The 25,738-nt window shown below is 46.7% G+C and overlaps 1 protein-coding gene across 1 annotated transcript in view; it reads right to left on the reverse strand.

Annotated features, from left to right (window-relative positions):
- Positions 1-1,800: 1,800 nt before the first annotated feature.
- The window catches only part of MSANTD1 (Myb/SANT DNA binding domain containing 1), a 121,493-nt gene continuing 97,555 nt past the window's right edge, over positions 1,801-25,738 (reverse strand). The window contains exon 3 of the mRNA XM_085642498.1: positions 1,801-9,495. Within this exon, the coding sequence (XP_085498624.1) occupies positions 9,255-9,495 (241 nt within the window). The 3' untranslated portion in view covers positions 1,801-9,254. The remainder of the gene's footprint in view (positions 9,496-25,738) is intronic.

The raw sequence follows: 25,738 nt of genomic DNA on the forward strand, positions 1-25,738 counted from the left end.
TTGCCACAATCACGCCAACGGCACCCACCCGCAAGTTGATTCGGCAGTATGTGGCAATTGGAGGAAATATATATATATATATATATTCACTGAAAAAACCATAGGTTTCACACATGTTATAGTTAGCGGAAATTTTACTGATAAAAAACCAGTGAAATTCCCCCGTTATAGTTAGTGCAGGCAACTATAACTCACGCGACCGCAATCCTCTGCTGATGCTAATACTGTATTTAGACACTTATTTGCCCATGTCTTCTTCCATACATTTTTAGCTATACATATATTACAAATATTTTTTTTTCATAAAGACACATATGTCATCAGCAGAAGATTGCGGTCGCGTGAGTTATAGTTGCCTGCACTAACTATAACGGGGGAATTTCACTGGTTTTTTATCAGTAAAATTTCCGCTAACTATAACATGTGTGAAACCTATGGTTTTTTCAGTGAATTTGCAAGGTTTTTTAAATGCTAATTCCTAACTATAACGTGTGTGAAACCTATGGTTTTTTCAGTGAATTTGTACGGTTTTTTAAATGCTAAGTTACTTTACGCCATTCGTGGCGTGCGCGCCCACTTAACGCAGTTCGTTCCGTGAGCGCACGGTGCGCTTCGCGCACCGTGCGCGCACAGTGAGCACGCGGTGCGCTTCGCGCACCGCGCGCCCACTTTACGCAGTTAGTGCCGTGCACGCACGGTGGGCACGCAGTGCGATGACAAAGCAAGAAAGCACGTCAACAAATCTGTTTCTGCTTTCCTCCGTGACTATGGTATGGGTGCCATTTACCACAACAACTTGCGTTATGACATGCAAGACATTTATAGAGGAGATGGTGTGCACTTCAATGATGAAGGGAACAGAGTCTTCCTCTTGAACCTTAGACTCTGCATCGGTACTTACTTGTAGGTACCACTAAAAAATCATTTCATAAACACAACGGCTCTTTTTAGAGCCCCCTAATATCTAAACACTTAAATCTGATTTTCATTTTTTTTTTTTTTTTCCTACCGTACGCTTACCGTAAGCTTACCGTGCGCGTACCCCGTGATTTTTTTTAAAATCAATAAATGTTTTCTTTGTACTTTTCTGTCCTTCTTTGACCCCCTTACAAATGTTAGGGGGTCTGTAACTCTCCTCATTGCCCCCTTTCCTTGTTTTCACTCTTTTTTTTCAGAGTGAAATACACAAAATGGCGGCCGCCGCTTCCTGGTTTCGGCCGATTCGAATGTTTACTAAGGTCTAAGAGCCAATCAGAATCGCGCTCGCGCACGCCACCGTACGCTTACCGTAAGCGTACCGTAAGCGTACCGTAAGCGGGCTCAGATATATATATTGATTTAAAGGCTATTTTCTCAGAATCTACTGAACAGATTTACACCAAACCTACAAAAGGCACTTCCTTGACCTAGGGACTACCTCTCTGCCAAATTTTGAGTAATTCTGTTCAGCCGTTCGGGCTGTAGCTCGTTCTAAAGGTCCTATGGAAAAATGCATGGGAAAAACGCGTTTTGGGACCCCCCTTTTATCTCAGCCCCCGCTTGACGGATCCCCCCGAGACTTCCAGGGTAGGAGCGGAGCGTAGCGCCCCACCTATTTTGAGAAATTCGCGAGGATTCGTCGACCGGCGCCAAAGTTATTCAAAATAGAATGTTGAGGTTTTCCTATGGAAACGTGGTCCTAACTATAACTACCTACTGGCGACCGCCAGTAGGTAATATATATATATATATATATACATATATATATATATATATATATATATATATATATATATTTTGATTGATTAGCATGTTCACAGCTCCTGAGCATAGTAGCAGGGTTTTGACCTTCTCGAGTAGTCAGGTTTATGGCTAGCTAAGCTAAACATGTTCGTTTTGTTTTTAAAGCAGCATTGGTTCCTTTAAGGAACATGGATTGCTTTCAAAATAAAAATGTTTCCTGCTTAAGAATGTAAACGCGTGGATGGCAGTCTTCGTGCCTCCGTTCCAAGCAGGTACTTTTACATGGCAGCAAAGTGCACTGTGCTTTTTAATATTTTCACCCTAAATGCATCGTGAAAGACAAGCAAAATAACGGTCTCAGACAAGAATTTAAAGCTACTAGTGCTAAACATAATACGATGTCGAGCCATGCTATAAATTTGCATATTGATGCTCTCTGGGAATTGTGGTCTGAAGTAAAAGCCACATGACCACTGGGACATTAATTCAACTCACCTGTGAACAAGGCACTTTGCGCCGAAACGCGTAAGGTCTTTATGAGTTGTTCACGCTGCCACGTATTCCAGACACAATAAAGAAGTCAGCTTGAAAGGATATCGAAGCTGTGGGCTCTTCCTTTTTTCATGGTTTAACTATCAGGATCTCCATTCCTGTCTGAGCGCCATATATATATACAATTTGATTGATTAGCATGTTCACAGCTCCTGAGCATAGTAGCAGGGTTTTGACCTTCTCGTGTAGTCAGGTTTATGGCTTGCTAAACTAAACATGTTCGTTTTGTTTTTAAAGCAGCATTGGTTCCTTTAAGGAACATGGATTGCTTTTAAAACAAAAATGTTTCCTGGTTAAGAATGTAAACGCGTGGATGGTAGTCTGTTTATCTTACAGGCCACCATCCCAGTGTTTGTAGCCAATCATTAGGGGGGTGCAAACAGCGACCTGCCTAGTTATTATTCATTTGGCAGGTCATAGTGCAACCCTCTGTGACTCAAGAGTTTGCAATGCGATGTATTAGTACATCGGTTGTACCACCAAATTACAGAGTGCAAAAAGTCGATGAGCAAAGTGATCTTTACATAAGGCCGCAGATTTTTAAAAGAACAACAACAATATGAACAGCCAAACTATTAAAAAATGCCTGTAGCTACACCAGATTCAGTCTATAACGCTCATCTTGTATTTTATTTACTGTATATTCCACATCCTAAGCCACTTTGGGCCTGCAGTTCCGTAGTTCAAAACTGTCTTCCATTCTTATATAATGTTTACTTTCTCCTTTCCTTTTCCATCTTGTTCACCTGTACACCTTTCACTCCTTCTTTTCCCCTCTTATTTTCTATCCTTCCCTGGCATCTCTTTATTTTTTATTTTTGACACTTATAAAGCGCCTGGTTTCACCAGCTGGTGTGTCCCCGCACTGAGGCTGCTAACAGACAAAACCAAGTGTAAACGGTGCACAAAGAGGGTCAAACGTAACCAGGAATAGTGGCGAAGACATAGCAAAGCTTAAAGTTGAAAAAGCCAAGTTTTAAGTTTTCTCCAATAGAGGTTCTCTGACTGTTTCGCACGGAGCATTCTAATTTTTAGCCGCCAAGAAGCTAAAGGATCGTGCGCCCATCCGGGCTTTTCTAATCTTGGGAACTCTAACCAGGTGAGTCCCGGTGGATCTGAGATGTCGGCCTGGGCTATAAGGAGTGAGGAGGTCCCGCAGGTAGATCTGGCCTTTCTTCTGTAGGGTGTGGTGGCAGACACACAGGGCCTTAAAGAGAATCCTCTTAGCTTTTGATAGCCAGTGTAAGGACTCAAGTGCTTTCTTAGAGGAAGCTCTCCTGGGTAGATTCAGAACTAGGCGTGCTGCTGCGTTCTGTAAGCACTGCAGCCTATGTAGACATTTACTTGTTGCGCCTATGTAAAGCACATTCCCATAATCCAGTTGAGATGTCACAAGGGCATAGACCAGGGTTTTCCTAGCAGAATGAGGCAAAATGTCCAAGGTTTTCCTCAGCATTTTCAGGGTCCCGAAACATTTGCCTGCAACTTTCCTGGTCTGAGTTTCAAAGGAGAGAGTAGAGTCCAGCCAGACTCCTAAGTTTTCACCTCTGTTTTGGGGCTGGGGACAGGACCTAAAGTTGTTGGCCACCAGGCTGAAGACCAGATCGATGGGGATTTCCCTACTACCAGGATCTCGGTTTTGTTGCCATTCAGTTTCAGGCAATTGCTTGTCATCCAGGATTCCAAGTCCTTTAGGCAGTCTGCAAAATAGTTAGCTGCCTTTGCTGAATTAGGAGAGTGACCACTAGTTGCATATCGTCTGCATACGATACGATGGTGACCCCATGGTTCTCCACAATCTCCGCTAAGGGGGAGACGTAAAGATTGAAGTGGGTGGGGCTCAAAATTGTTCCATGAGGCACCCCTTGAGATAAAGCAATGTTTTTGGAGGTGTGAGGAGGTTGAGTAACCCGGAAACTGCGGCCGTGTAGGTAGGAGGTCATCCACTTCAAGGCAGCACCACCCAGACCTCCTAGTCTGAGACAGTGTAAGAGGATTGTGTGGGACACCGTGTCAAAAGCTGCACTAAGGTCTAATAGGACCAGTGCAGTCATCAGGCCTTCATCCACCCTCATACGTACTGTCTTTGTGGCAAAGAGTAAGGCAGACTCCGTCGAGTGGGATGCTCTAAAACCCGATTGAGACGGGTGGAAAAGGTTATGTTGGTTGATGTGAGCCACCAGTTGTGTGTTAGACACCTTTTCTGCTATTTTTGAAAAATAAGGGAGCAGTGAGACAGGTCTTAGGTTCTCCCGTAGGTTCATGTCTGCCGAGGGTTTTTTTTCAGGGGGAGAACAATAGCTTTCTTCCACATGTTGGGTACCCTCCCAGTTTGAAAGGAAGTTTCTAACAGCTGCTGCACACAGGGAATTATGCTCTCTAACCCTATGCTGATGACTTTAGGCGTGGTTGGGTCTGACGGGGAGCCTGATTTAATGCTTAAAGCAATCTTTCCCAGATCCTGTAGGGAGGGAATGGAAAATTCTGACAGACAGTTCTCCCCCCACTCCGGGCCCAATGTGGCTAGGCAGTCACTGCCATTGCGAGCCGGGAAGGCGTCATAGATGTTTAATACCTTCGCGGCAAAAAAGTCTGCAATTTCATTACATGACTCCTGCGAACTGGAGGCTGGAGCCACTGTTCTCTCTAGAGATGACAGGTCCTTGAGAATAGCAAAAAGTTATTTGGTGGAAATATCTGCTTGCTCAATCTTATCATTGTAAAATGCAGCCCGTGTCTTCTTGATCAGGGAGTGATAGTGTTTTAAATTCCTCTTAAAGGCCACCTTGTTTATCTTCGAAAAGTGTGTCCTCCATTTACGTTCTAAGCATTTGCAAGATTGCTTAGCCATCCTTAGGACGTCATTAAACCAAGGTGCAGATTTTGTGCGTCTGCAGGGGGCCCAGGATGTCCATGGGGTAACAACATCCAGTGCCTCAGTAATCCATTTATCAACTACTCTACTTGCCTCATTACACCTCGGCATGGCTCTGCAGAAAATTTGACAATGCAGTAAAATAGACTCAATAGAATTAAGCCATACATTGATGTCGGGAAGGAATCCTGCAGTAGGAAATATATCTTTAATTTCCCTTTAGAGTCCTGATGTCCCTCCGTCATCAAATTGTATAATATTATCCGAGATCAGGGAGACCTTTCACCATCACCATGTCTGAATACTAGGCAATACTTGATCTATGCAAAAAATACAAACAAATGATCAAGATTACCGTATGTAATATCTCACACTTTTGGCCAACATTAGATTAATTATTGTAGACATATGTAACAAAGCTCAGGATATGCTTCCCTTTTCTCACTTCCTCCCCTTAACACATATCAAAATTGAATGAGCTTTTTCTCAAACATCTAAGAGGCATAGAACTGTACAAGTTCTCATTAACCTGTTCATTTGTCCATTATAAATGTATGGTTGATGCTATTGTCTTCAAGATGTAATTTAATTGCAAGATAATTAATAAAGAATTACAACACAAAAAAAAACGCCTGTAGCTATCACTTCCTCTGTCATCACCAACAGCGGTAAACCAGACGTACATGTTCAGACCAACTACAGATTGGTTGGACTGCTCCATGAGTGATTGCTGGTCGTTAGACAAGCTGCAAGCATTCGTCCCATCACCTTTTTTGTGTTGGATGTTCTGCCCTAACTGGCAAGACTATGACCAGATGTGGGTCCCATGCTCACTGTACACCGGGTACCAAGCTACACCCGACTGATATCCCAAATCAGAGTGAAACTGGTTTTGAGTTGTTTGTGTTTCGGTTGAAGGAGGACAATACGGGCTGGGCTGTTGCTATTAGAGCAGGGTCAAGATTGATTCACATATGGCTAGGTCTAAACAGAGGTGGTATGGTGGGCAAAATAACAAAGGGTTGGAATGCTACCCCAAGCGATTGCCAGTGGTTTAACAAATTGCAAGCCTTCCTCCCATCACCTCTTGTATGTTGGATTAAACTACAGGTTAGGAAAATTAAATGCATTGTCCATTTCATTCTTGTTCAGATAATCTCCAATATTATGTTCAGTGGCGTAACGATAATTGGGGGGCCCCCTTGCAAGGTACGTGGAGGGGCCTCTTCTGGACTCTTATCAGGAGCTCCCCGGCCGGTGTGCAGTGCTGAGGGGGCCCCCTGGAGCCTGCCCCCCCCCCCCGCACTGTGGGGGATGCGGGGGCCTGTGTTACGCCCCTGATTATGTTTAGAAAAGAGTAGCAGCTCTCCTCTTCTTCAAATGTTTACCCTGACCTGCTTTTTGTCTCAGGGAATAGATCTCTTCTACGTTTTGAATTTGGCAGAAGGAGAAAAATAGATTTATCCTCGAATCACATACAAACTCCCAGGCCATGCGAGTCCCATAATCCTGTATGGGAAAACATTATTCGGCACAATGTCTTAATATGCTTAAACTGTCAAGAATGCCTAGTTGCGAATTTAACTGAAATGGAGGATGCTGAAATGACTCATATTTTTATAAGTTACAAACACACAAGAGGTCAGCACTCGGAATTAAACATCTGAATGACATTGTGACATCGTTCAGGGAGTAATCATCTAAAATGGTACCGTAGAATAGAAGGACTTAGTCAAACTCTACGCCTTCCACTGTACACCTCAAAAGACCCAGAAGACAGAAGTAATTTGGATGGCACACTGCAATTACCAGACCAGTGACTGGCATTTGTTTGTAGCAATCACATTTTGTCAACCCTCTGCCTAGGACAATATAATCAAGTTTAGGCATAGCCATCGTAGCTACACCTAAGGGACTGTTACTTCAACAAACTGTGGGTTCAACTCTACTTTAAATGCTTCTAGGCTGATGGACATAAAATGAAAGTCTCAGCTGTTCTGTTCCCATTCTGCAAATAGAGCTATAACAAGGTCCTTATCATAGACAAGACCAACATGTCTCCAGGAGAGGCAATTTGCAGTACTTCGATGCATGGCAGGTTCATCGCAGTAAATGTCCAAATCATAAACCTAAGGTGCCAAGGTGCCAGAGTGACTTCTGAAAGAGAAGTAGGGAGCATATCTCTGATTCCAGCATCTTTGCCAAGCTTCTCTGCAGCTCCAAGATGTCCTCAGCCAGCTAGGGCCAAACACTGCTGCGGGAGGTGACTGGGGCAAAGATGGAGTCCTCAAGGACAACAGAGGAACAAGAGTTTCAGGGCATTGTCTTCTAATCGCTGGAGGTTGGACTAGCGCTGATATTATTCCAGCACCCCATGAATTCTTAGGCAGGTAGACTCCTAAGGCAGGTAGAAGCTATGATTTTGTCTCAATGTCATGCAGACATCAGGGGAGTGCCAACTTAATAAAACGATTAAGCATGGAATGCTCTATATATCCCATCTACACTAAGGAGGAATGCATCTTTGTTCAGTACGGGCAAACTCTGCCTTCCCTGGCCAGGTACTTCCCCTGCTCAGACTTTACATGCAAAGACACTGACTCAGACTTTACCTGCAAAGACACTGATAATACAGTAATCAATTTCTGAAACTTATGGAATCATAAAATTATTGTAATCGCATCCTAGGATATACTTTATTTTAAGGCGACAACACTTAATTTATAGAGGTGTGTTTATTTTTTATTCTGTTTACTATGTTATTGGTTTCTTTTACCAGGAGTCAAGGCATTCCAATTGTTTGTGAGAATTAATTTTATTGTCAGTATTTTTTTTTTTTACATTTTACAGTAGATTTTGTACCTTATCCCTTCCTGCCTGATAGTTGATAATGGTTGACCAAATTTTGAGCTGAGCCATGATGACGTTCTTCCTCTCTGTCTTGATTAGCTGCACCCAGATGCAGCATGCACCAGTATACCCCTCAAAACCTTTATTCTCCCACCCCGTCACCAATTAATGAATTCCTCACACCCAGCCTCCACCTTCAAGCCAAGGTCATACTGCAGGTGTCAGAATACACCACTATTTTAGGGCACTGTTACCAGCTGGCATGCTATTTCACTATGCTTTGCCCTGTTACCTCCATCATATGTACCCAAGAGGCAAGTGACAGGGAAGGCATGGCAGTGCGGCTGTTGAAAAAATAAGCTAGCAGGAGGGCTCAGTGAGTTGAACTCTTGCTGCTGACAAATCTGGTAATCTGAAGGTCACTCATTCAATTCCCTTTAGGGTAAACTCAGCCCTCTGGGGTTGATAAATGGAGTACCATAAAGATGCTCATAGTAAGAGCTGTTCTGTACATCGTTTAGAAAAAGCAGAATTGTGGCATGAGGCACTATGGAAAAGCCAAGTTATTATTACCATATCGATCCTTGGACATGGGAAGAGTTCAATAAATTGAAAAGAAATGTTATAACTCAGTTTCATTCTCCCTACTCACAAAACTGACCTGTTTCTGCTATTTCCTCCCGAGTGCTGTGACTGGGGAAGATGACCCAAAGTGTCCTTGCAGCACGCTTCTCTTATCAGCGGCATATGGACCAATACAAACCATATACACAGACATATACAAATGATGTGCTTGGCAGTCATGAAATGTAATAACCACTCTATGGAACACATTCACAGGTGACAGTCAATCTTTAAAATAAGTTGAGGAGTGAGACCTCTTAGGTGGATCCCATCGTAAAATATTGAAACAACACATCCTTGGTGGGCATTGTACAGCATGCACATCCGAGAAGTGCAAGGTAAAGTGCCATCAGTCCCCGTCTCCCAGTGTCAACCGTCCCTCACATTCTGAAGGCAGATAACCATAGCAAGTGTGCAAATCATTAGAGAACTGCACCATTCTTAACTTTCTATGGGCAGGTCAGCATGGGTTCAATGACGAGTCCTGCTTTGAGATCCTGTCTCATTCCCACTGGAATATGCATCAAATGATCACTTCCAGAAGTTTACTCGCTGTAAACAACATCTCCATACACAAAATAAATGTGCCTGTCGGTTGCTATCTTTTACACAGTGGCTTCTGCGACAGGATCTAAGCGCTAGACTTGGAGATCATTTTCTCTAGAAGGTTCATCATCCTTTCCTGTAGCTGTAGACTTTGGACTTGAATGATGTTCTGCTGGTCCAGGACTCGCCGCACCTCTCTGCAGGTCTCTTCCATAGCTCGGCTTAATTTCTTTTGCTCCTCTAACATGGCTTCCATTACTTTTAGTTTTTTCTTTTGATAATTTCCAGTTTGTATTTTTCTCTTCTTGACTGGTCTTTCTTCAGGCCTAAAACAAGAACATCAAAGTCAACAGGGTACTAACTGGAGTCAATACTTTTTAAAGGAAATGCTTGTCGTCAAAAACAAAATGTTAACTCTTCTTTAACACACAAGGGTAAAAAAAAAATGAAAATCAATCCTTCTAGCTCAGATGCCACTGGGCCCTCCCTGTGAGTCAGGGACTGCATCCAACTCTTGCTTAGTATGAGGCAACATATGAGTTGAAAAACTTTACACACAAGTAAATTTATGCATGTCCATTTTACTCAATAATTTGGCACAAATCACAGTTTCTACTTAATTCAAAATCATCTGCAATAATTCTGTTCTGTTTATAGAAATCAACATTGTAGCTTGTAAAGGGTCAACTGCGCAATTCATCCCACCCTTCACATAAGCATGCGGCTTGCAGCAGTGACTCCAAACCATCACCCCAGAATTTACAAATGAGATTTTCTTTTGGGATGTTTAAGCATCTTACTCTCACCTTCATTCTAGGAATTTTGCAAAATCTCATCAATATAAACATAGTTCTTAATATTGGATTTGAAAATAGTCATAGAATTTACACGATGTAGAATTCAGAGGATTACGTAACTTCCCATAGCACATCTTTGGGAGGAATTAATAAAACAACTACAAACACATATTAAGAATGATAATAGGTCTGCCTGAGCACCAGTTCCTTAGTTAGAACTCTCTGCTGCGATACTCCTTCTTCCTATTCGTCTATGGCATGCTCTAGTATTGTGTGTGGCTCTGACCTACACCAAGATGCCTGATCCCCAGAATGGGGCATTGTAACCCTCCCTTTCTCTGTGTCAACAACAGGGGGTGCTACAATATGGATTGGTCGTTGTGAGATGGGATCTACGACCCCCACCCGATGTGTCCTCTGAGATTGCCCTGACTAGAGGATGGTGACTGTACTGTTGCTGTTTTGCCTCCAATAATTGGTTGGGGTGAGTGGGTATGGGGGGTGGGAGGTGGAAGCTGTTATTGTTTACTGAATGAAAAGGCTCGGTAATGTTTTTCATAATTTGAGACTCAACCATGTTTATTCTGTACTTATTACTACTGCTCTTGCATATTTATATGACGACTCCATTATGGATTGGTTCCAATAAAAAATAATTAAAAAAAAATAACTTACTACGAAGCCATAGGTCTGTCAGACTGCTCAAGAGTTTGTAAAACAGTTTATTAATTATGGTTTTGAATGAATAATGAATAATGCTTTAATCATTTTTTATTTTAAATCAAATTTCATTTTAGACTTGTTTATTGATGTATCTTTGAACAGTATGGTTATATAGTTCTTACAAAAGGCAACACAATTCTTAAATGTTCAATGGAAAGGTTGGGATTCCACCCAATAAAGTTTCCATAAACGTACTTTGGTCGTGGAAGGATAGCTGTATGAAATTATTCTTTGGGATTCTCTAAGCTTTGAGAGCCTTATGAAGTAGAATAAAATTCCAATCGTGAAAACAGATGTTTATGTAGAAAAGAGGAGTTAGGACAGGAATGGCCCATGCATCCTATACGAGCAAGTGCCCTGTTGCATGTGGATCTGTTATCATGACTTATTTTGGCCCTTGCGTCACAATATGTGCACAGACGGCTAGGCTTGTCCATGACAATGAAAAAAAAGAGAGCCCTACTCTGAAAGGAAGGACAAAAGACAAGCTCTCAAAGGTCAACAGTGAAACACCATGATGTTATTCCGCCCTTCAAGCGGTATGATTAAAAAGGGAAGATTTACAGACCAAATCTGATTGTAATGAACCAGGCCTCTGTATGGTTTACATGTTTCAAGCCACTCTTCTCAGTGGCTAACTTCAGGACCAAGGAGCTAAACTCCCTGATTCCACTCCTAAGTTAAAGAGGCAGGGTGTGGACACTACATACACGCTGCATGCTCAAATAAGCATAGACACTTACTTGGAAAGGTAATTTGTAGGTACCTGCTACAAATAATGGGAGAGGTTAACCAGTTCAAACACAAGACCCTATACTGAGATTTCGCTTGGATAAAAATATTCCTAAAGGAACTTGGTGCTGGTACCAAATGGAACACCACCTCGACGTGCTGATGACCTGTGTCAAATAATGCAGGTTCACATTAAAGTGTGCCTCGTGAACACATCTACTAAGCACAGATGCGATGATCCCTAATAATAATGTATACAGTGACCACACACATATAAAACTCAACGCACTGAGTTTTATGGACAAAAGAATGTAAAAAAGTATTTTACATGCATACATTGGTCACAAAGCGGTGGTGGCAGTGTACCATGTTGTGAACTGCAGTATCACCAGACCTGTTATTTGTGTCATTGAGTTTGGGTACTGACTCCTCTTATTTAAAGTTCCACAGAACCTAGCACTAACATTAAAAGAGTATGATGAGTGTGTGTGTGGGTATACAGTGACACTGCAATACAAATGTGCTTGTAGGACTCTTTGTGCGGTTGTATGCAAGTCTAAGTACTGAAGCTAGTGGGATCTATTTGGATGCTTCTGATTTAGCATGGCACGAGATGGAGGATTTTTATTTTAAAACCGTTTTATGGAGTATATTATATGCATAAATTACATCCATTACGCAATTAGATATGCACATATCTACTATCTGGTACAATGGTATGTCTTCAATGATGTGGTAACAGCACTATTGATTACCTAATTAGTTTAATCATGTAATTATTTCTATACCAGTCTTCATATTTCAGAAATTCAGGTATCCAATTATTAAATACTCAGCTAATAAAAAAATAAATCAGCTCTAAAGGGGCTACATTTTTAAAGGTAAATGTATACAGGAGTAAATTTACACGTCTAAAATAATTCCTATACTTTGTAGTAAATTAAATACTATTTGCCATTTAAGAGTGTAAATGTACTACAAAGTGTGGACTTACATGTCCCCATCCCATGAAACCAGGGGGCGGAGACACTTTTACGGGTATAATGTTACTTACTACAAGTAACGTTTCACATGTAGGCCGATCTTTACACCACCAGGGTGAAGATCTCCCTATGGTAAAGTATAAGGAAGTTTTAAAAATTTATTAAAATTAAAAAAATTATAGTGACAATATTTTTATGTTAAATATTAATGCAAATGATTTGTATATATTAAATGTAGAGCAAAATCTCAAAAATGCTACAAGACTATTAACTCAATTTTGAATTAAATATTAAATGAAATTAAATATTTTACATTAAAGTAATTTTTTAAAAGATTTATTCAAACATATTCCCATCCAAAGTAAAATGTGTATATTTAATATGTAGCATAAATTACTAAAAGTTATGTATAGAATTATTTTAAATTAATGTCATTGTTTTTTTAACTTAGAAATAAATGTCAATAAACTTATTGCATAGTAAAATAATATTAACTTTCTACTTAGATATCATTTTTTTAACATTAAATTACATTTCTGTATATTTTTAAAACTCAAAATAAACTAATTAATGTTAACATTATTTCCTATGTGGTGATATTTTAAGTACATGCCACCATTATTTTCTATGAGAAGGTGTTGCGGCACCATTGGTTGGCTTTGGGTGGTGCAGGACTTACTCCAGGTCTAAACTGGAGTACATTTACTACTGGTTGGGGACCTTTTTTAGGTGTCGTAACTATAGATGTGCTTTTTATAAATGGCAATAGGCTTACTCTTCCGTGGGTGGGTGTTTTCCCCTCCCTAAGCCCTTCCTTAATCCTCCCTTAACTACTCATTCTAAGCCTATTCAATTTTGTAGTAAGCATTTCCCATTTGCCAGCAACACCTTCCTGTCTGTCCCCCCAAGAATATTCATCATTCAATCAATCAATAAACTTTATTTCGGTCACCAGACCATAAAAGTGCAATGTGCATATATACGGGTTAATAAAGTTTACAATATACAAAATACTTCAGGTTCATTAAAAAAGTAATATCTAATCGATACATATGACTTAATACTAAAATACAACCATCTAAAAACTATACCAATTGTTATGTTATGTTATAAAGGGTTTTATAGCGCGCTCAATTACTCAAGAGTGTCCTGGCGCGAGCAGTTATCAGAAAAAATAAGAGGGACAGCTAATTAAAAAAGAAAAGTTTTAAATCGTTTCTTGAAGGGTCCAAGCTCCTGAATACTCCGAATTTCTAAAGGAAGAGAATTCCAGGCCCGCGCAGTTTTGACAGAGATGGACTGTTCTCCCAGCCGGGACCTGCGAAAGAGGGGGATGGTCATCCAGTGTTGGGTGGCTGAACGTAATGCTCTGTTAGGGAAATAAAAGCTGAACCGCTTCCTTATGTATAGAGGGCCCATACCATGCAGAGCTCTGTGAGCCACCGTAAGAACTTTAAATTGCACTCTTTGGGCCACTGGAAGCCAGTGCAAGTCACGCAGATGCTGTCTCACGCTAGATCTTCTAGAGATGTTAAATAGAAGTCTGGCTGTGGCGTTTTGAATCGTTTGTAGTTTACTCAGGATGCCACAATAGAGGGCGTTGGCATTGTCCAAGCTGGAGAGAATAAGTGCCCGAGCGACCGTTTCCTTGGCATGGTTAGGAAGAAGGGGAAAAAACCTTCTAAGAGATTCAAGCGTGCCAAAGCAGACACCTGTGAGTTTCTTAACTTGCACCGCAAAGCAAAGGTCATCGCTGAACCATATTCTTAGGTTCTTAGCAGGCGCACCCACTGACTTAGAGCGAGGGAAGTCATGCAGCCACATATTTTCATGGAAGGCAGGTTGAAAAGAGCCATATAGCAGCACCTCTGACTTATCCTCATTGCACTTCAGTTGGGCATGTGCCAGCCACTGAAACACGGAGGAAAGGCAGTTCTGCGCTCGAGAAGTCGACAGGTCGCCATCTTTCCAAGTAAATAGGAGCTGGGTGTCATCGGCGTAGGCAATTATTTTTGCCCCCAGCTCCTCTGCCAAGTAAATAAGGGGTGTCAGATAGATGTTAAAGAGTAATGGGCTCAAGGTAGATCCTTGAGGAACTCCCGTCGACACTTTCCTAGCAATTGAGGAAAAAGGAGGTGACCAGACCTGCTGGGAGCGATCTTCCCAAAAAGATTTCAGCCAATCCAGGACAGAGCCTGCGATGCCGATGTTAGCCAGGCGAGTGAGTAGAAGATGGTGGGGTACCGTATCGAAGGCAGCAGAGAGATGCAATTAAAATATATCATTTGATTAGTGTAGTAAAACATCAATCCACACAGTGGACCTGACTTTCTGGTTTATAAAACCACTCAGTGTCCAGTCTTCATGAGTACACAGAAAGGTGTCACCAATGGCAGTGCCTAAAAAGGTTCATACTTGATCTGATGGACGGAACAACAGAATTGATTTTTGGGCCTATGTTCTGATTCCTCACATATGGTCCAGGAACTTTGCAATTGCACAAGCACATAGGGATCTTGCGCCTGATCTTAAAACACGTAAAGCTACACCATGATCCAATGTTCCCAGCCGTTTGCAAATGGGAATGAGCCATTTTCTCCTAGGGCCTGAGTATGCTTGGCAACCAAAAAAAACGTGGCCTAGGGATTCAGTTGGGGCGGGACAGCAAGGACAGCCCTTGTTCCGAGCCGCATTGCATGGCCATGAATGCGTTAACGAATTCAGGGGGAGTGAACCATGTCTAAATTGGATGTAAAGCTTTATGTCATCATTCAAAGATTCTGGCACTACTGAAGGTCTACCCATAAGAAATAGGTTTTCAGACATGTATCTACTCAAATAAGGGGATTATGCAATACTTAATGACAAAACTGCATATATGCTCTAAAAGATATTCGCTATGATATAAGTAAACTTGTTATAAATGTTTAGAAGGCCTGAGGGGAACCATTTTCTCTTAATGGCTTAAAGTTTGTGGTGGTCTCCCAATATTGTTACTTGGAACTAAGCTTTTCAAAATTATTGAATTGCTCTGCTTATTGTGAGGCTATAAAAGCTAAACTGGGAGTGGCCCTGGGAGATCTTATTTTGATAACAGCATGGAGATATTCTGTAATTCCATTACAAACGAACTAAATGCAAAAAATTGTTTACAGGGCACTCTCTGGATTCAGATTTGTCACATCAGGGCAAGGAAAGAATTGATATGCTAGCGAGTTACTTCTGAATAATGAGCTAGTGGCTCTTTGTTCCACCTCAATAGAAGACTTGATTCAGCTTTAAGAGGAATTATGCCAATATGTTCAAGTTCTGTAATAAAATCTGAATTGGTCTTCAATTACAAGTTAATGTCTTGGGGACCTTTCTCACAAGCAGCCAACATTCTTATGCAAGTTGTCGGCAAATCTATCAGCAAAACACCAACATATGTCTCTGAAAATGTATGTGTACTCTTAAAGGACGCTTGAGGCTTCCCCTCTGTGGTTTTGACAGGTCATCATCCAACTCATTCTCTTGTGTTCCTGCTCAATTCACAGTTTATCTGCGTCTCTCAAGTTCTCGCTTCAGGTGAAGTGAATGGCTTATACATATCTGGGGGCAAGCAAGGCCATTGCTCCAGTCCTTAGATGTTACATCCAAACATCCATAGTCCGACTGAAGCCATCAGATTCCAATCATTTACTTTGGTAATTTAAGCATATGTCACAACACAGCCTATCCTCAAAGACCATGACCTTCATTGCCTCTTCACTTTGATTCCAATGGGGCAGTTCTATTTAACCTTCCGATTCTACCTTCTTAGTCCCAGTACTGACCACAACAATTCATCCTATTTATGGCAATGTGAACAACAGCCAGTGCCTTTCTGCCTGTCTCGTCTCCGTACTGAATTTACAGTTTGGCTCATTCGTGTTTCTTGCCTTGAACTGCACCCTCAGTGCAGCAGTGGGTGTGGTGGACACTTGAAGGTCAAAATTACTATTCTAACTCCAGTCCTAGAATATTTGGGGAATGAGTAACTTTCCTACAATTATTCCAGGAGGCTTATTTTGTATTGCAAATCCAGTCATGGAATATTTTGGGAATTTTTAGAAATGGTTGAAAGTGCTTGTAGGAAGCTGGCTCAGTATATACTATACCAAACTAAGGTATAGTGTGCACAGAGTCCAGTGGATCACCAGAGGCTTTATAGAGGCTCAAGTAGATAATACTAATGCTCTCTTTTGTGGTAGTGTGGGCGAGCAGTTAGGCTTATCAGAGGGCAGTGCTAAGCATTTGTTGTATGCATACAGGCAAGAAATGATTACACACACTCAATGACTAAATCCGAGACCAATGGTTTGTAAAAATATTACTTTTTGCACATTTATGTCTTAGAACCAAACATACTTTGTTGCAGTAATATACATTTTGCAACATCACTGTTTTTCAATGTAAAAAATGGACACTGCATTTTTTAATCAGTACAATGTTATCCTTTGGGGGGGGGGGGGCGCTAGAGGGCGCACGGCTAAGATGGCTGCGTCTATGTGAGGCTGCCGAACCGTAGAGCCGTTATCCGCCGTTTCTCCTGCCTGCAATATGCCCCGAGGCTGCTGCTGCTGCCCGCTTTCCACTAAGAGACTCCGGCGGCCCTGAGGGGCTCAATTTGGGAGTGGAGGCAGCTCCCTGCTGAGCAACTTAGCCCTGACGACTCACCCGGCAGGAAGCGTAAGACGCGCCGGAGGCGGCGGCCGGCCGCGAGAGCTACTGTACACCGCGGCCTGCCACGAGGGGGCTAGGCCGCGCAACGCGCGGACGAAAGACGGCTGGCTGGCTGGCGGCTTGCGGGGATGCTTCCGCGCTCCCACATGACGGCGAGACCCAGAGGGGCTGGTGACAGGCTGGACTGTGGCGCTGCATATATGGGCGTACTGCGGCTGTGGGCACCTACTGTGGCGGACAGCGGTGGCGGCCATTACCGATGGTGATGAAGGAAGCGGACGGGAGATCTTACGGGGACTGGCGAGTGAGCAGACGAGAGGCCCCGTTCTGGCTGTGATCTCTTGGATGAGGATCCGGTGAACATCTGAAGGAGCGGCTGGGTGAGGAGCACGAGATCGCCCTCGGGAGTGAGGGGGACCGCTGCGGCAGTGGGGGTGAGACCTGGAGTGCGTGGTGTGGTCCTGTGTGCGGCGCCGCGGGAGTAACCTGACTGGCCGTCCCTGTGTGTGGCGCTGAGGAGACTGGCCGCTTGAACACTACTGGGAGTGCTGTTGTGGCCTGGCTGTTGTGGACTTGGCGGCAAGGGGCTTGGTGTTCGGACATAGTCCCAGAACAGGTCGCCAGTAGAAACACGGGACGCAACGGACTTCTCGCGCTGGAAAGGCTGACTTGAGCCCCAGTCCTCGGCGGTTGCCTGACTGCGGACGGGGTCCCCCATCTCCTTCCCACCCGATGTCCGTGGGAGGTGTCGGGGCGCCTGTGGGCTTATCGGCAAGGGGTGGAGGGGACGCGCCAAGCCCAGGTGGAAAGCAGAGGAGTGATCCCGAGCACAAGCGAAAGCTCAGTGGAGTATGATATACGTCTGAGAGCGCTACCTGGACTGTGATACCGGCGCTACCACACGGACGCCGGTGCATCGGTTGCAGGCCCCAGGGGCTGGGTGCAGACAGCGGAAGTGGCACATCATTGGTCCCTAGTGGTGAGTGACACAGTCATCGTGTGATTCTGTCACAAGATGCGTCCAATGTGACTTGATCGCAACGCTGTCATACGCTGAGGGGAATCATCCGGATGTCATTGATCCCACGGGGGCGGCCATAGTGCACGGGAGGACCCTGCGACCCCCGCTCTCCCGAATCTGGCTGTGGTGGTGGGACTTGGCCCCTTGTTGTCTGCGTGTAGTGGTGCCCAGGGTTGCAACCAACTGCAACACACCACTGGTACTTCCGAATGCCGTCAGCTCAACAATTGGCCATGGGGCGGCTACGGAATAAGCAAAATGAGCACCTACAGAGGGCGGAGGGCCCTGGCCCGGCGTCGGGACGCTCTGCCGGAAACACGGCGCCGCCAGTGTCGACTTTGGAAGCCAAAATGGATGCCATGCTGGCAGCGGTCGATCGACTGGGCAACACCCTAGAACAAACCAGAACCTCATTAGAATCACGTTTTGACAAAGTCACGGTTGATTTTACTCTGCTCCATGCTGGCCATCGTAAACTGGCGGACACCGTTGCCGGCCAGTGCCAGGAAATACAAGAAGTCCAGCCGATAGTGCGCAACCATTCTGCGACCTTACAGGACTTGATAGATCGAGTTAACACTCTGGAAGACCGTGCGGAGGATGCGGAGGGCCGTTCTCGGCGGCAGAACATACGCGTAGTGGGTCTATTAGAAGGCGAGGAGGGTCGGCATCCGGAGCAGTTCGTTGAAGGTTGGCTACGGCAAATACTCCCCTCAGGGGTACTCTCCGCACAGTTCGTGGTGGAACGGGCGCATAGAGTGCCGATGCGGAGGCCCATACCTGGGGCACGACCACGTCCTTTCCTGTTCCGACTCCTCAACTACCGCGACAGAGACGTGATACTCCGCGAAACGAGGAAGATGGGTGCCCTGGCGGTAGGGGGCGGACCCGTGATGCTATTTCCAGACTATACCGCAACAGTGGAGAAGCGGAGAAGTAATTATCTGGAGGTGAAGCGCCGTCTGCGTGAATTGCAGATCCCATACTCACTACTGTTCCCCTCACGCCTCCGGGTGGTCACGAAGGAAGAGACAAATTTTTTCGACTCCCCGTCAAATGTTTGGGACTGGCTGGAGGAAACGGGTCGACATAGTGGCCCGAAGCCCCCCGAGCCGAGCTTAGGTGGGCGACCGGAGAAACGCCCGAGACGGCGGCGGCAGCGGGAAAGACGTGGAGGAATGAGCCCAAGCCCCCCCGCAGCCCCTAGCCCGGAGAAGATGCGAATGGAGCGCCAGGAAGCTCTTGAGGCGGTGGCCACCTTGGGATCTGTGAGCAGTCAGGGGGACGTGATGATCCGTGAACATAGTGACACTGAGACTGACGGCTCATCCTCTCCATCTATCATACTTCCGGATGACCATGTGATGCCGGTGTTGACGCCCCAGACAGCTGACATTATTGTGTGATCACTAGACTGATCGAACAGTGATAAGTACGAGTGATGTGGGATGGTGGGGCGAGTATCACTAGCTGCTCCTGGGAGGGGGGATGCAGACCTGGCTGCCCCTTACTTGCGGCGGCGTGACTCATTGTGCCAGTACGAATGCGCTAGCTGGGGCGCTGCTCTTGGCCCGGGGGCTGGAGGGATAGCGGGGGGTTCCTTGCACACGAGATGGGAAGCGAGGAACACGCATGATACAGTCATCAGGAAGCGTGCGGCAGAGGCGAGCACATATGCACCCCTAGGGAGTGTTTGCAATAGCTAGCAGCTCCGACGACACACAAGGCCTAGACAGGGTTAACATTGGGCTCTGCAAACTTGGGACCACTAGGATTGCCCTTGGCACCCACTAGCACCTATCTGGCCTGGTAGTTTACAGGCAACTGAGTTCATCACTTTGGACGAATGCCCGGTTTGGGGTTTGCCCTCGCAGTTTTGAGTTTTTGCTGTTAAATTTAGTCTTACTTTTGACTACATGCACTCAGCAGTGCACTGTAACTCTCTTGTTCAACAGGTTATTGCAGCAGGCAGGCAACACAATTGTGATCCTGGTACCCCTCCCTCTGGCTGACCCGCTCCCGGCCGCGGGCCCCGTGTTGTCCTCACGCATCACTGATGGCTGACACTGCGATAGTCACATGGAACATAAGAGGTATGCACACACCGGCACGCCGATACTCTGTGTTTGCCTACTTGCAGCGGCATAGAGCGGCCATAGCCCTGCTCCAAGAGACTCACATGACACGTCCGGAATTAGACAAATTGCGCGCTCGTTGGAGGGGGCAGCTTTTCGGTACCTCATACTCTGCGCATGCCCGGGGTACGTCGATCTGGGTAAGGGCGGGCACACCCTTTACTTGTTCAGATGTGGTGGTCGATCCTGCTGGGAGATACACACTGGTTAGGGGTAGACTCAATGGATACCCTATACTTCTGGGCTCTCTCTATGCCCCGAACGTTGACCAACAGTCGTTCCTGGATCAGCTTTCGGTGACCCTAACCCCTTACGTGGGTCTTCCCTGGCTGCTGGGTGGGGACTTTAACGCAGAGCTGGACACACACCTCGACAGGTTCAACCTGCCGCTTCGTAGCATGCAGGCAGTTTCGAACGCAAGGGGTCTCGCTGATTGGTTGTCGCGTTGGGCCTTATATGACATGTGGCGTACCTTACACCTCAGTGATCGTCTTTATTCGTATTATTCAGAGGTGCATGACCTTCATGTCCGTCTTGATAGGGTGGTGGCCTCTCCCTCGTTGACCCCGCTGATAGCTCAGGCGGAATACCTAGGCCGGACTCATTCGGACCACAACCCTCTTCGGCTGCGTCTCTGCTGGGACCCGGGGAGGCCCCCCATTCCCACGTGGCGTCTGCATCCGGCCGCTCTCGAGGACGCGGAGTTTCGTGCTTCGCTCGGCACGGCGGTTGAACAGTTTTTTGACCTAAATGAGGGTACGACAGGGAGTGTACTGACAGAATGGGATGCACATAAATCCACCATGCGAGGCCATTGCCTGGGGGCGACGGGGAATATTCGTAAACAACTCACGTTGTTGCTTACTGCTTTGGAATCGCGTCTACTGTCGTGTGAACGCAACGGGGAGGGAGGAGGTCGGGACTCGACTCGGCTGGCGCGACTTCGGGCGAGACATGCTGAGCTGCTGGAACGACTACGGTGTCACAATTACGCTGCCCATTCGGCTCGGATTCACGCTACGTCCGATAGGGCGGGGCGGTTACTGGCCTGGCTAATCAGACAGGAGTCGATATCTGGACCAATAGAATCTCTTCGTAGCCCGGATGGGACGCTGGTGCATACACAGCGGGAGATTCATCAAATGTTGACAGCGCATTACACGGCCCTATACACCTCGGCAGGACGTGGACAGGCACAGGATCTGGATCGGTTTCTTGAAGCCGCCTGTCTGCCCACGATTCCGGATGCCCATCAGGAATTACTGGAGGGCCCCCTCTCGCTGGAGGAGATAGGAGAGGCGGTGGCTTCGCTGGCTACTGGCAAGGCGCCTGGACCAGATGGTCTCCCGGCGGAATATTATAAAGCCTACCGGGAATCCCTGGTGCCTCGGCTGCACGCGCTATATCTCGCAGCCCTTGAAGAGGCTACCCTACCTGCCTCCATGAGGAAGGCATACCTGATTTCTTTACTCAAGCCTGGACGAGACCCTAGCAACCTGGGATCCTATCGCCCCCTTGCCCTCCTCAACGCTGACTACAAAATTCTGGCCAAGGTTGTAGCGGAGCGGCTGGCCCCAACTGTACCTGTGCTGGTGCACAGGGACCAGAATGGGTTTGCACCTAAGCGCAGCACCTCTCTTAACCTGCAACAGTTCTTCCGTGTTGCCGCAGATGGAGCACAGCATTGGCCGAGGGCAGGCTGTTTAGTGTTAGACCTCGAAAAGGCCTTCGACTGCCTCGAATGGGGGTATTTGGTGGCGGCGTTGTCACACTATGGATTAGGCCTTGGGTTCCTCCAAATGGCGGCGCTTCTCTATAAGAACCCTGTGGTTCGGGTGAGAACCGACCCGTACATTTCTGCGGCCATCCCGGTTGGTCGCGGTACCAGGCAGGGATGCCCCCTTTCGCCCCTCCTTTTTGCGCTTGCCATAGAACCTTTAGCAGCTACCCTACGGAGGGTGTTGACGGACGGCATCCCCATGGGCGACGCGACTCACCAGGTCTCCTTGTACGCGGATGACCTCCTGGTCTTCATTAAAGATGTGGCGCACATCTCCGGGGACCTGGAACGAGTCCTGACGGAATTTGCTGCACTCTCTGGTCTACGGGTGAATGCGGCCAAGTCGTGCCTTTACCCGTTCCGAGCTGCTACTCTGGATCCCCAGTACCGCCTGGGAGGCGTGCCTGTTAAATAGCAACCGGACACATTACGCTACTTGGGCATCCAAGTGTATAGGCGGCCGGCTGACCTGGTTGAGGGTAACCTGGGCAGGGCAGTAACGGCGGTTAGAGCCCAGATGCGCTTTTGGGGTACCCTCCCCCTAACGGTCACGGGACGCATCGCCTTAGTTAAAATGGTGGTTCTGCCCAGGCTCCTCTACTATTTTGCTAACCTACCAGTCTACATTCCGGCATCCTTTTTTGCAGCCTTGGAGCGCTCACTCCGGGACTTTGTGTGGAGTGCTGCGCGCCACAGGGTGGCACTATCCAAGTTATATCTTCCTACGGGTCAAGGGGGCCTCGTGATGCCATGCTTTGCGCATTATTACCTGGCAGCAAAACTACAATGGGTGACCAGGTGGTTGGCAGATAGAGAACGGGACGACACGGCGTCCACGGAGCCACCTATCCCTCTGACGGCTGTCATGGCATTGTTCCACCCGACTGCCAGGGTGGTTAAGCCGGGGCCCCTCCTGGTAGGAGTGGCCTATAAATGTTACCGACGCGCTCTTTACTTGACCCGGAAGAGTGTCCCTTACGCTCCTGCCATACCGATTGAGGATTCCCTTAGTGGGCGGAGGATACTGCGCTCGGCTGAGCTTGCAGAATGGCATGCGGTCGATATTCACACATTAGGGGATCTCTACCGCGATGGTGCTCTTATCCCATTTGCCCTATTGGCGGAGGAGACGGGGTTGCCAGCCGGCCAATTCCTCTGTCACCGTTCGCTAATATCGACATTGGCGAGCCGATGGGGAGCTCTTCAAGAGGAGCCGGAGCAGCACCTCACGGTGCAATATCTACATGTCATGGGACGGGGGTGCCACATGATACGTTGGTTCGCAGCTTCCCTGCGCACGCAGGCAGCGACCGATTTGTCTCCGTTGCGACGTAAATGGGAAGCGGACCTGGATCGCCCACTGGCTGACAAGGAATGGAGTAATGCGCTACGGGGGCCGACACGTATTCCTAGGAACATGCGGTTTCGCCAAATTCAATACTTTATACTACATAGAGCGTATCTCACTCCCGACGCTATAAACCGGTATTTCCATCGCACAGATGCAAGCTGCCCGCGCTGCAGGGCTCTGGATGCTGGACTGGTTCACATGCTGTGGAGCTGCCCGGCGCTGGACTCATATTGGCGGATGGTGCACGTGTATTAAGTAAATGCGTGGGCCACCAGGTGCCGTTGGAATGGCCGGCATGCCTGCTGCACTTGTTTCGTAGAACCCCCTCCACGAAAGTCGGCTCTCGTTTTTTCGACTTGGGTTTGGTGGTGGCGAAGCGACTGCTCACCAAACGCTGGAAGGCGGCAGAGCCCCCCCGAGTGCAGGCGTGGTTAAGTTCACTGCTGGTAGGGGCAGAGGGCACGGCCCTCTTACGGGAGGAGACACTGGGCCTAAGGCGTACACCAATAGCGAGCCAGTGGAGCACACATTTGCAGACCTTGATGCAGCTAGATGGGGATGCCCTGGGACTCTGTGGGGCGCACGCTGGGGAGGCAATTACCGTGGGAGAGGAGGGCGGAGGTTCGGCTGGGGGTCAGGCTTGGGAGATTATGCAGGGGCCTTAACTGACACAGGTGATGTGCGGGGGAATGGAGAGTTGCCATCAATGAGGTGGGCTGTACTGGGGGGGTGGGGAGCCGCTGGGGTGGGTCAGATCAGGGGACGGAACATGGCGATTTTATAGTACGGACCGAGCCTGCTGCTGTGGTTATGCTAGTGCATTTGTTGTTCTGCTTCTTCCCCTTTTTTTTCTTGTTGTTTAAATGAACTGTTTAGAGGACTATAATAAGGAAAAACAGGTGTAATATGAGTGGCTTCCCTGGGACACATCCCCTGGTGACATGAGACTAGGAGGGGTGGTGAGACAATGGGACTGATTCGGAGATTCATAACACTTGTCTTTCATAGCAAACGGGTGCGACACTGGATCCTGTTGGTCACCATGTACACGATTGGAGAAGTGTCATTGGGCCTGTTGACTCATTGTCTGTCAGTTCTCTCGAATGTACTGCGTGCTATGTTTATATTAACAAAATGCCAATAAACAGATTTCATAATAATACAATGTTATCCTTTGGGAGGGAAACACAATCAGCAATATGCAAGTAAACCATTGACGATATTGAGCTTTCGGATGAAGAATCAGTACCATGCAAGGTTCAAGTAAGTGACCTCAATAAACCTCCAGCAGCACTGCGGCGGCCGGATGCAGAGGTCAAACTTAGGGTCTGTTGCCAATGTTATCCAATGGAGAACTGGGACAATTAAAGTGGTACTACTTGCAGGTAAGTAGCACGGTTTTATAACCCAGACTCCGGGGGTTAGGGTAAGCAAAGGTGGGGCCACAAGGCAGCACCAGACTTACACTTCCAGCCACACAGGGGCGGAGGGTGCAGAATGGCAACACAGTATTGGGAGCCCAATGAAAACCAATGGAGAATGTCCAACCTGGAAAAAGGCTGCAGGCTCAGGCCAGGAAGCTGGATGAAAGAAACCTACAGCTGCACAGGTAAGTTTGGATGTGCTGGAGCGTCAGGACACCATCAGTCGATCTCCCCAAGACCCAGGGGCTCCGGGTGCAGGGATGTCCTTTGGCTTCGGAAATCAGGTTACCGGTGTAGGTCGCGCGGGATGTGGGGGGGGGCGGGGGTTGGGGGGGGGTCGTTGTGTAGAGGCTGCAGGCGTCGACATGGAGTCCGGCAGGGATCAACCCATGAAGGACTCTTGATCAGGATTGCTGGAGAACCTTTGGTGGACTGGCTGGTTTTTGGACACAGGCAGAGCACTTGATCTTTAAAGTTGGTTTTCTTCTGGACAGGTCCTCTGTCCACAAGAGATCAGGAGACTTTTTACAAGCCAGACAGGGTTCTGGAAGCTGCTGGGCGACGGGACAAGTCGCTCTTCTGTAGCAGGGTCTTTGAGGGCTGCAGACTGGTCGGTAGGGCTGGGGTCAAGTCAGTTGGTTTCTCCAGTCTTCTTTGTCCTCTTCTACAAAGGTCGTCGGTAATCTGAGGATTAAGATTCAAGGGTGCCCCTAAATACTCAATTTAGGGGCATTACAGGGGCTAGAAGGCGGTGCCCAACTTAACTGGCTACTTAACTTTAGGGTGACTACACCCATTGTATGTCCAATCCCTCTGGGGAGCGGACATACCCCTAACCCTATTGTCTAAAACCCTACAAAAGAATCTAGAGGATTTTCAAAGGAGGGGGTCAGTTCAGCTCAGGGCACCTTAGGGGTGG

Source organism: Triturus cristatus, chromosome 2_2, assembly GCF_964204655.1.
Source record: "Triturus cristatus chromosome 2_2, aTriCri1.1, whole genome shotgun sequence".
Classification (NCBI taxonomy): Eukaryota; Metazoa; Chordata; class Amphibia; order Caudata; family Salamandridae; genus Triturus; species Triturus cristatus.